The following is a 13,105-nucleotide window of genomic DNA, read 5'->3' as shown; positions in this document are numbered from 1 at the left end:
TACTGTTTGGGGCAGATACCTGGAGATCTACGAAAGTCATCATCCAGAAGATACAATTGTTTATTAACAGCTGTCTAAGCAAAATACTTCTGATCCGTTGGCCAGACATTATCAGCAACAACCTACTGTGAGAGAGAACTAACCAGATCCCAACGGGAGAAGAAATCAGGAAGAAGCGCTGGAAGTGGATAAGACACACATTGAGGGAAAGCACCCAACTGCGTCACAAGGCAAGCCCTCACATTGAACCCTCAAGGCCAAAGGAAAAGAGGAAGACCAAAGAACACATTACGCCGGGAAATGGAAATAGACATAAGAAAAATGAACAAGAATTGGATGGAACTAGAAAAGAAGGCACAGGACAGAGTGGGTTGGAGAATGCTGGTCGACGGCCAATGCTGCATTAGGAGTAACAGGCGTAAGTAAGTTAATATATCATAGATCAGATGAACGCCTTCAGATATATTTTCATCTGCGGTCAACTTATAGTTCAAGAAACATTTTTACATTTTTTCAGCCCTGCTTTTTAAGTTATTAAATGCAATTGTATTTACTTGGCGTTAAGTCGTACCATTAAAATGTGAGTTATTGATACATACCCATCAGTCCAGACAAATGTATGTGAAGCGCTAACCTGTAACTCCGCTACTAAACTATAATTTCAGCAGTGGTTACGTGAAAATATATCAATATCCACTTTTTTGATTAAAAAAACTACAAACCGTTTTTTTTTCTTTTTTTTTCAAAGATCCCACAGATCATCTACCTGGACCACCTTATCGTCTTATTTTTCCAAAATTAGAAAATGATCCAACTGCAAAAGTCGAAGCAATGATCCCATCAGATATGATTATTCAGAAGCATTCAACTAGTAGCGCTAATGTAGATACTTCTAACAATCAGTCTGGAAATGATGAAAAACCAACTTTGATTGCTGAAGCTTACGATCCACCTTTACAGCCGCCTTGGAGTTTACTTGCTCAGGCTGGAGGTCATCTACCTAATGGCCTCTCATCCATGAATTCTAAACTTGGCAACAAAGTCCCATTCACACCAGCACAAGTAGAAGCTATTCGATCTGGTATGCAATGTGGTCTAACTTTGGTAGTCGGTCCGCCTGGTACTGGGAAAACAGATGTAGCTGTACAAATTATTCATAATTTATATCATAATTACCCTAATCAACGGTAAGTACTACTGTACGTAATCTTTTTCATTTAAGAATTTCTCAAAAGTAACATATACCATTCTCACAAACGATGCTTAAACAATAATCGCCCACTGAAATGTGAGAACACTATCCTTTCCTTTAGTCTTCAATCGTAACAGATTGCTATTAATTACATTAGCAAACCCATAGGCTTAACTTCTTAGTTATTAGTCAAACGCTCCAATTTGTTTCATTCAGCTCTGTACTCATGAATGTAACTCAAAATTCAGAGTTGTCGTAGTCTATGTAGCTCAACACCAGTAACTATAACTTCAGTGCTAAGTAGTATAATTTCAAACAATTAAATGTCAGCAAAAATAACGAAACCTAGGTCTATAAATTCTTTTTATGTTTGATAATTGTTTGTATACGTTTCATGGTTAACTTCTTTCTATAATCTTAACTGTATATTTTGATTATTTCCTATCTTCATACCGTTTTTTTTTGTGTTCTGTTGATTGTCCAAAATAAAACTAGCATTCTTATTGTAACTCATTCAAATCAAGCATTAAATCAATTATTCGAGAAAATTATCGCTTTAGATGTTGATGAACGTCATCTTTTACGTTTGGGTCATGGAGAAGAAGGTTTAGACACTGATAAAGACTTTTCACGTTATGGTCGAGTTGATTATATTTTAGCTAAACGTATACATCTTTTACAAGAAGTGAGTTTATCATAATTTTAAGTACATACAATATCTGTGCATAAATCTACATTATGTGAAAATCGAAAGTACATCACCATTGTTAATACTGTAAAATATAATGACAATCGCTGAGTGATCCATCTCAAATCTTATCAAAAACATATCCAGTATAAGCTATTCACAGTGACCTTTTACATCCACGCGAATAATAAACATCGGCTATGTTTCCCCTGATTGGCTGCTCAAGGCCATCAGTGAACCATGATTTTACCAGCTTATAGTTTGATGATTCGAATTTCACTGCTTTGATTACTTCGTTTAGAACAGTCGAATAGTATCTCGCTAACTCTGATGTAAAACTCAAGGACGTACACATGAACTTGTAATTAATCATCAAGAAGTTAGTAATCACAAATTATTCAAGATTTAATGATAACATTGAAGAAAAGTCAGATTACTGGTGTTGTAGTGAACAGAACACGTGTGGGGACAATCGAATGTATTTGACACAAAATTACAGGACTTGTTAGTAAAATCTAACAATCAAATAGTAAATACTTAATTTGCAAAATGTCCATCAATTGTCTCATAGTAACTCAGACTTCATTGTTCTTGCATTTTCATACAAATTGCATTCTGTTTCCATTCTTTACTGTTCAATCCTCTTGTCTCTCTGCTGTCAGAAATTCTGTTTACGACTAACATCATATACTACTTCTGTCAATATAAGTAGCACACCACAGTGTGAAAACTTGTTTGTCAGTGCGTGGCATCAATGCAAATACTGATTCAAGCGGTTTACACATACAAAGTCACTCAATGTTCTTAATTAAAATACTAGCATATATCATTAAATTTTGAAACTAGCGTTGAATTCCACAATATAATCAATGGTAACAATGTCACATAGTCAGCAGGATGCATGTAACTGAGTACGGTTTTTCATCAGTGTGTTTTGATCAGTAATTGCTTTGCCTATAATGATAACTCTAGATTCGCATCTGTGAATTTTGACTTACTGAATTTAATGCATGAAAACATCTTTTCATGAATATGAATTAATCTGAAAAAGTGAATACTCTACATGCAAATAGTTTGAAATTGCAACTCATTCTTTTGTTAATAATTAATAGAATTTAGTTATTGTTTCATATTTGAATCATTTATTTAGGCTGTTGTCAATTTACTGGTCTGTTAGGTCCATCAAAATACCATAATTAACTACCTAAATGATAAAAAAAGTAAATAAATTAATCGACATATGAAACTGTAATCAAAATACTTAGAAACTTCCAAAACATCATGTGTTATTCATTCTTCATCATTGAAGTCTGAAGTAGAATTCAGCTATAAAATGTTTAGATATCTACCCTAATGTCGATAAATTCTCTGTTTGCATTATTTTTTTTTATTGATATTCTCATTTTCTAAAGCGTTTTTGATGAAACTATAACTTATGGACGACCATTGAGCGATGCTAAGGTGACCCTAAGAGAATGTCCATCCACTCACTAGGGCAAAATAATGGTTATGAAGCAGTGTGAGGAATTTAAATTATGATTTACAGTTGATAGTTAGGTTTAGGAACTAGATTTAGAGTTTTGATCACATACTGAAATCAGCTAAAATACAAAGACGCTACTTAGCCAAATGGATGAATGAATTTCGCACCAAAGTTCAAGGTCTGTTATCTTATATCTGATTAGTTCGTCTATATATTATAGCCTCGTCGTGTTTTTTCAGCAAGATTTTCATTTTAATTACAATTGTTTTCTCCTTCCCGTCATCTCACTCCACGAACTTCTTCCATGATTTATCTAAACTGTTTAAATCAAGGTGACACGTTTAGCGAAAACATTAAATCCATCATCAGCTATTCCACAATTATCTACCGATCACCTGCCTGATTCCGATTTATCTGATTCAACGAATAGTTTCCATTTACAAACTTGTGAAACTGCTCAATATTTTTATATTCAAGAAGTTTTATCACGTTGGGAAGATTTTATTAGTAAGATAGCTGCAAGTGATACATCACACCATTTAATGAGCAATACAAATCAAAGAAATCAATCAATGACAGAAGAGAACACAGAAAAAGATGTTATGATTTATGATCCGAATTTAATTCGAAATAGTTTTCCGTTTACAGAATTTTTCACTGGTCAAAAAACTCCATCCAATGAAGTAATGAGTCAATTGTTTCCGGTTAGTTAACTATTTTTTATCCTTATTTAAAAACAAACAAACTGGACCTGTATTTTACTTGGTTGATATGACGGAGTAAGAATTAAATATAATAGTTAGGTGTGCTGTCTATTGTATGGTGAAAACGACATATAGTTGTCGATATCCCTCCAATAGTTTATCTGTTAAATGACCTCCAATTTTGTTTATACTTGTGTTTGATATTTTGTATATAAACATGTTATTTCGTTAGATGAAAAACCTATTCATCTAGCCAATGATCTAATCTTTAATCTTAAACCATTCGGAGGTTTACATCAATAATTTAGTTGTGTGAGTCTAAACTTCCTTTATAATAACACTAAGCACTTTATCATATAAAAGCCCTTAGTATTTCATTCAGCCAAAAATTTTGTTCTCATCAAATATTTCGAAACATTTTTCTCGCACTTACTAGGCTAAGAACATGTGTGATGGCAATTTTATCGAAGATGAAATGTCGCACTCCAACCAATTCACGAAATTTCGTGACCATCATGTGCTCACTAGTGATTAGCTTCAAGAGGTAATTCTCGGAGCTCCGTTGAGACGTGACCAATGGAGTTTAACCATGTCGGGTGTGAGGCAGTTACCCACAAACGACAATGGAAAATGGTCACACAATTTCGTAGATTGGTTAAAATTAGACATTAACATCATTGGATGACGGCTCAATGGTGTAGATGTTAAATGTTCGCGCGAGACCGAAGGTCCTGGGCTCGAGTCCCGAGTGCAGGATCGTGGGTGCGCACTGCTGATCTGTCCCGTACTAGAATGGAACGGCCATTCAGTGCTTCCAGGTTTTCAATGGTGACCTAACATTGATCGGTTCATGATATCAATATGTGTATCAAATGTAAGTGAACATCCTACAACATTGGTAACCAAAGTAAACCGAAGGATTAGAAACAAGTGGGTACGTATTGAGTATACTTTAACGATAGGTGAGAATAAAATATACAAAGCTCATTTGGTTGGACAGTTAGAACCGTTAAACTAGAAGCGAGTCTAAAATGATGGTATAATAATGAATTCATGAAAATAATTTAAAAAACTAAATAAGTCAATGAAATGTTCATTCTACCATATCAGAAAAAGGTTGGCAACAGTTTCATTATTATTATTATTATTATTATTATTATTATTATTATTATTATTATTATTATTAATGGCTTTATTCAATATTTCGGACACTTACGTCGGGTTTCTAGCGCCTGGTAGCAATAACTTGAGCAAATTCAAAGTATTTCTCCCTCTTGATTGAAGGCTTTTTGGAACATGTTCAAAAAGTTTGGGGTAAACTCTCCGTTCTGTTTGACCAGTTTCTTTGCTAGGTACCTACATATATACTTGTCAACATTTAATTGAGTTAATAAACATGTTTTATATAGTACTAATAGTTTGGTTGCAAGTTAGGTTTTAGCTTATTCAGTATTAAGCCTTCCGTTGATTGTCTCTGCCAAATTATCATCTTTAAAGTTGAGATTGTTAAAAATTGGTGTTTCATTAACTGCAGAATACATCTAACTTGCTGTCTTTAGTTTTTCCTTACTAATCTTGATGAAGAGATATTTATTAAATTTTCTTTAGACATCTCATGCTTTAAACAAAATAGCTGTGTTTGAATAACTATTTGATTGATTTTATGTTCTTTTTTTTCTGGTAGGGTCAAAACCTCTTGGAAGATGTTGCTTTAGCACATGCCTATTTTCGTTATCTTCATTCTATATTTACTCAACTAGATGAATTTCGTGCTTTTGAATTAATGCGTACCGGAACAGAACGTGCCAATTATCTTTTAATCCAAGAAGCAAAAATTATTGCAATGACATGTACACATGCTGCATTACGTCGAAGAGATTTAGTTCAACTAGGATTTACATATGATACAATTTTAATGGAAGAAGCAGCACAGATATTAGAAATTGAAACATTTATTCCACTACTTTTACAAAATCCTGATATATCCGGTAGAAATCGATTAAAACGTTGGATTATGATTGGTGACCATCATCAATTACCACCAGTTGTTAAAAATCAAGCATTTAATAATTATTCGAATATGGGTCAATCATTATTTGCACGTTTAGTGAAACTTGGTGTACCAACTGTACAATTAGATGCACAAGGTCGAGCTAGACCATCACTTTCACATTTGTATAGTTGGCGATATGATCGATTAACTGATTTACCGCATACATTGAATGAAGTACAATATTGTCTGGCAAATCCAGGCTTTAGATATGATGTACAGTTAATAAATGTTGAAGATTACAAAGGTCAGTTTATTGATGTAATTGTTAATAAGGATTTGAGTTATCCCGTTATGGTATTTCGGGACTGGATTTTAGTCAATCTTTGTTGTCTCATATACATCCAGTTTGAATTGCCTTGATCTAGAGATTTTGTTACAAGCTTTATAGAACAAATGGAACATCCACCCTAGTGTTGATTCTTGCACTGAGACTGGAACTTAGTAATACGTTTAATAAGAAGGTTACTATAAATATCATACCCGTTGAACAAACTTGTGGCTATCTCAGAATAATAATTCAGTAGTTACTACTTTTGCATTTGAAAAAATGCTTATTTCAAGTTTGTGTGATTATCATCACTAGAGTCCAAGTTTGTCCAGCTGACGTATCTCAGATCGGTAGAAACGCGTGTCCTGAATTTGACTATTAGCTACAATCCATGGATTCTACTTTAACAATCTTTTTTTATTATACGTTGAACGTCAGGTATTCTCGATTCTACATATATTATCTACAAACGAGATTTTATTTTATCCGAGTGGAGCATAGTCTCTTAATCATTTATCATTCATATACCGTCGAATTATTTGGTTGGGTCAAAAAAGATGCATATTACAAACTTACAGTTCAATCAATTTCAACAGTTATAGTTTTTAAGCAGTAAAATTTTCAGTCAGTCAATAACTGAACTCTGTCTATTCTTATTCCTGTCTAGATCTGAATCTTCAAACTGTTATTATAATAATATATATTCTGTACATGTAATTTGCATGCCCGATGGAATTGATTAAAAAAGAAATGCAATATTTTAAGATAATATGTCCACATTCAATGAAAAGACGAGATTCATAAATTGTTTTCATGCAAGATTTGCCACAAAGATGTTAATAGTGTGAAATATATTCTAAAATCAATGATCAGTATTGATAGCAGTTCAGAGTACAGCGTTGTTATCAGAGTATACACCGTGATAGTTATCGGTCTTATAAGGACAGAGTAATTGTTTTAGTAAACAGTGTAAGCATAACACATGTGCATTAAGAAAGCACCATAGCTGCAAACTCGTCAACGTTTTAGAATGGGTGGATGTTGTATAGGACTCAGTAAGTTAGGAACCAGTATTTTTTTGGTTGGAGGATTGGAGCATACTATCTAGAAATAAGTAGTGTAACGAAGGTTAATTCCTGTCTTGTTACATAATATATATTGTCATTTACAACTAGAGGGAAGAATAGGAAAACAGCGAGCTTTAAATAACAAAAGTTATTGTGACAGGTCTTATACCATACATGTACGTGATTGTTCCTTAAGTTACTGATTTACAAAGATTTTTATTGAAACTCATCAATTTATTGAGTCCACTAACTGATCTAAGTTGAATAGTCATTTCGAGAAAGTTCAACAATCTCCACAACCCTAATACTAATAATCAATGCGCATACCTTTTTAAAAGAAAGTAATGAAATATGATTTGTGATTAACAAGATATGACGTAAATAACTCTTAACATAATCTTGTAAAAACATTCAAAGTATAAACTATCAACCTGTAGGTAAGTCTGATAGTTATCTTCTATAATGACAATATTGACACATTTGAAGTCTCATCATCATGTTTTTGTTTTTCAATAATCCTTATACAGGTATCGGTGAATCTGAACCCAGTCCATTCTTCTATCAAAATTTAGCAGAAGCTGAATACGTTGTTGCAGTCTACATGTATATGCGTATATTAGGTTATCCAGCTGAAAAAATCACAATACTCACTACTTACAATGGTCAAAAACATTTGATTCGTGATGTTATAGCTGCTCGTTGTGCACAAAATCCTTTACTAGGAAATCCAAGTAAAGTAACCACTGTCGATCGTTTTCAAGTAAGTCAACTTGGAATTGTTTTACGAAAAGTAGATTGTTACACGTATATTTGTGTATCTTCTTTCAAGTGTTGATTTTTTCAATCCTTAACATAACTTACTTCTGGTTGAGAGGTTTTATGATCACTAGTTTAATTCTATAGATAGTTCCCATCCATTGTAGACCGACATTAGTTGGTGTCATTAAATCCAGATAACACCATAAAACACCCTTAATTCTCTTATATTCTTACGTGAAGATCTATGAATAATTAATTCATAGTTTAATACATCAACATATCTGTTTAAAGCAACCAAGATAGATGTTATTTATACTAGTAAATGGCTGTCATATTTTTTTCCCTACCAAGATATATCTATTTTGTTTGTAGTATTTTTTACTATTTTAATAATAAATCTTTATAGATTGACACTGTTTGAACTAAGTATTGTTTAACATTGGATAAGTGTTTTCCCGCATATCTTGAACTTTCTTCATATTGGACAGTCCCTAACTTCTAACCTCTACGTCTTTAGATCTAATTGTTAATATCAAGTTATTGAATTTCCTATATTGGTGTAATACACTGTTTGTTTATTGGTCGAAACACATGACTTTCGACTATTAAACCTCATGTTCCAACCCTACGACATATACTCTGTGTAGGAGGATATAGAATTACTAGTTTTCACGCAAAAGGTAGTTTAAAGCCAAGTAAATAAACCTGTACACTTGGTAAATAACTCAGTTTCACATGTTTATAACAGTCAGTGAATACAAGATTACAACAAAGCACATTCCACTGAATTTATCAACTCGCTTACCGTTATCCTAATCTTTTATTCGCATAATGGATCGGCTAGATTTTGATCAAAATTAAAATGGTCACCCATTCGCAATTCATCATTAGTAATAGACGACTTCATGAATGGGAAGTCTGGGATGGTTTATTCGATATCTTCTACTATACTATACACATACAGTATCCTGAGTGAAAACCTTCCATTCTATTGTAGGTATCATTACCAAGCTTTGATTTAATAATTTCGATTTCCATTCTATTGGTACAATCTGAAATAAAATGTTTATATTTTCCTAATGTTCATTAAATAGTCGATCTAATTTGATGATCAAATTACAGGTCCGCATGCTACTCTTTGTTCAAGCTGGAATAGGCGGGAAATAGTTTTGCACTTATCATCTAAGTAAATTAAAAGTTGAATGCTTGAACAACGTTTGCATTTCTGCATTGTGAATAACTGAATGAGTTATCTTAGTTTGCCCAATCCATACATAGTGTTTCTTTAAATGTCTAAATTTGCGCCAAACGTTATAATTCTGAATATTCTTCGTCGTCCACTAACTAATGTCGTTTTCCACAAAAAACGTGTTTCCTCCGTGCATTCTTCAACACCGAGTCGATCCCCATACCATCTGTTTATTAAGACAATAGGTTTATACCAATCGTAAAGTATCACAAATTAAATTCAGTTGCATATATGAACCTCTACGTTTCGACTTAATGGTTATCTAAAGTTGCCTTGAGTGCTGTGAAACCTAAATGTTTTGTGTTCGATTCCCGGTAGATTCATAGATAGGAACTATTGCCAAGTCCTAGACTAAGAACAATGGCTATTCATTGTTTCTTGATTTCCAACGATTCTCGAACTGACATATATATATATATATATATTTCAATACTTGTTACTTACCGCACATAATTTTAGGTTCAATATTTATTGTCTTTTAAGGAAATGGCAACCAAATTTTTCATGTACTATATTGGTTCTTCGAGAGTGTAATATAATTTAATCGGTCAGTTGTATGCAACGTAGAATCTGGCGTATGTATACATTGATTCACGTTGCCACACCCCATTAGCATAATGAGATGAGATTGTCGGGCTGAATCCCAGAGTAGTAGAGGAAGTAAGTTTTAGTGGTAATAGAAAAAATCAGGTATCGAAGGAAGACACTGTTCAACAAGAAAATTTGGATTTTTGGAATAAACAGTTATTTTAAAACTCAAGATTGCATAAAATACAGTATAAATCTTTTTGCGCGATTGTAAACAACTTTAAGCCACCTCACCCAAAACCTCTACCCATTGTTTACAATGACCACGCGAACTTCAACCAGGTAGTCTGCATCTATCTATATGGCTCAGTTCAACAATCAGGGTATTCATGGACTGGTGCCACATCTTGGTTTGGCCACCCTCTAGCTTTCTACCTACCTACTTCTACACTTGCCATCATCGCGCTTTGAGATAGTCGATGGATTGGCATATTTAATTACATATCCTGACTATCTCAGTCGATGGTGGTTCACCTAGTTAATTAAGTAGGATTTTACTCTTTACTTAGAGTTAATTTATTTTGTTCACCCCGTCTGGGCTAATAACTAACGACAGTTTATTATTATTATTATTTAGGGTCAACAAAACGATTATGTACTAGTTTCATTAGTACGTACACGTACTGTTGGTCATTTACGTGATGTTCGCCGTTTAATTGTTGCTTTATCACGTGCCAGGCTTGGATTGTATATATTTGCTAGAATTGAACAATTTGCCAATTGTCCAGAATTAAAACCTGCTTTTGATTTACTTTTAAATCGTACATCTGATGAAAGTAAACAAATGAAACCGACTGAGCTACACCTAACACCATGGGAAGTATGGATTGTAAGTTTCTTTGGGGGGATTAATTCTGTCATATCATATAACTTCTTTTATAAAAATTCTTTCAAATAGTTCATAAGCTTTCATTAACGCTGTGAAACGAAGACGTAAAGCTATTATCTGTTTGACAATAGAGTACTAGATCGTTTTCGATAACTTCGTTATCAGTCTCTACACTTATTAATCCAAAATGATCATTTTTATATTGCAATTGACAAAATATTGAAGCTGAATTAATCCATTTTATTAATTGGAAATGATAAACTTCACATCGATTGAATAATAATAAACAAAATAACTAGGCCTATATGGAGTCATGGGTCTTCCCTTTTGGATCACAATTAGTTCAGTAGCATTATTGAAAAAATTACTCTTATTACCTATTGGAAAACTTCATTTCTCTCTTAGTTGATGTATATATGTCGTATGTTGAAAATATGATGAGTGGTTTAATCAATGAGGTATCGCTGTATATAAGATACATGGATGATCTCATTCTGTACGCTATTGAGTTTATGTGTTAACTGAGTAGCATCTAACTCTTTGTTATCATCGTAATCAAGACTTAATTTGTTCTTACATTTTGTATATGAACTGTTCTCAGCCTTACCAATGAAGTTATTTTGTTTTGTTATGTTAGTAATTTGTACTATTTAAGACTCAATCGACTTAAAGTTCTCCATTTTCAATTTATAACATGGATTAATTCGACTTTAATATTTTTTTCTGTTTCACTCATTTAAGCTCACAATCGATTGATTTAACGCACTAGTAAAGCAGTTCTACGGTAATCTACTCAGTTTCTACGACACACTTGAATGTCAGAATACATCTTGTTTGTTAATGGGTTTCTTAGATTTAAATAACATCCCAAAGCACTTAGGATGCACATGTGCCAACAATGATGGATAAGTTGCAAAGATTAGCATCATTAATGCGAGAATACAAACTGCTACCGATCAAGTTGCAGTGTGACCATTAGTTTAAATGAGTCCATATCGCGTTGAATATGGTTGGATCTAGTCATGTTGACTAGTTCTATTTAGCACGAGACTTAAGTTCATAGATTCCTACCGATTGGTTCTAACCAACTCCTAACTCATGTGACTGCTGAGAATTGCGTTGAATAAAGTGTCGGTCTTGAATCAGATATGTGGTATAACGTGATCCAGTCTGTGTATGTCTTATCGATCGAGTATCCGGTTCAGTTGTAGTGTAATTTCGGTTGCCAGTCGTAAAATCGTGTCATAGTAGTGTGATGTAAGAAACGGTAAACATTTATATTCTGCCGTTATATCATATTTATTTCAGTGGTGTTTCACTACAACTCATAGTTAAACAACGTAGTTCTCATCACATATACATGAATATAGTACATAATATTGATCAGATTAGTCGTTATTTGTTGAATGGTCGCTACTTTATCGACCTATCTTTTAGTGCATAAACGAATGTATACCCATCCGAAACACTCTTATTTCTATTTTTAATACACAATTTTGTTCTAAACGTGTTTAGTCGGTAGGATAAATACAAAGATAAGTGTACTATGTATATCCTATTAACATCGTTATCGTTCGATAATACTGGAGCCAAACGGGGACAAAAATGGTTAACCGGATGTGATTAAATTAATTTGTATGCCCAACAATTACAATAAATCACGTGAATTATCACACCTTGCGCAAATATCCTGATAGTTATATAGTTTACTTACGAGTGGTCGGTCAGTCACTCGTACACAACGTAGAATCTTGTATTTATGCGCATCAGTCCAAGTTGTCATACTATATTAGCACAGAGAGACTAATTGAGTTTAGTTTTTAACAGTACATGAAAGGACAAGGCATAGACGACATAACTCAAGAAAAAAATAAATGAACTTGTGGAATAAAAAAGTATAAAATAATTTTGGAACTGATTATTTAATAGGAATATAAAGAGTAAATTCATCTGTGTCAATGCTTCCTGTCCCGAAATAGTGTCACTCAACATCCACATCAATTGTTTACGGTAATTGTATGAACTTCGGCTAGATTTGTGCCCCTACCAACACAACTCAATCCAACAGTCAATGACTTCGTGAACTTATGTTACGTTCTTGTTTGATTTCCCCTAGTTTTCTTTCAATCCACTTCTACATCAGCCAAAGTAGACACGTATAACATATCCCAATCACTTTAGTCGATAAAGACTCACTACTTCAAACGATTCTCCATATTTACCTA

The 13,105-nt window shown here is 33.3% G+C and overlaps 1 protein-coding gene across 1 annotated transcript in view; it reads left to right on the top strand.

Moving 5' to 3' along the window:
- Nucleotides 1-13,105, top strand: part of MS3_00006156 (uncharacterized protein) — a 38,856-nt gene that overhangs the window by 24,998 nt on the left and 753 nt on the right. Inside the window, exons 12-17 of the mRNA XM_051214270.1 lie at nucleotides 749-1,187; nucleotides 1,688-1,877; nucleotides 3,696-4,067; nucleotides 5,752-6,364; nucleotides 7,983-8,215; nucleotides 10,629-10,880. Of these exons, the coding sequence (XP_051067422.1) occupies nucleotides 749-1,187; nucleotides 1,688-1,877; nucleotides 3,696-4,067; nucleotides 5,752-6,364; nucleotides 7,983-8,215; nucleotides 10,629-10,880 (2,099 nt within the window). The remainder of the gene's footprint in view (nucleotides 1-748; nucleotides 1,188-1,687; nucleotides 1,878-3,695; nucleotides 4,068-5,751; nucleotides 6,365-7,982; nucleotides 8,216-10,628; nucleotides 10,881-13,105) is intronic.

Source organism: Schistosoma haematobium, chromosome 2, assembly GCF_000699445.3.
Source record: "Schistosoma haematobium chromosome 2, whole genome shotgun sequence".
Lineage (NCBI taxonomy): Eukaryota > Metazoa > Platyhelminthes > Trematoda > Strigeidida > Schistosomatidae > Schistosoma > Schistosoma haematobium.
This window is presented reverse-complemented; position numbering and strand designations above follow the sequence as displayed.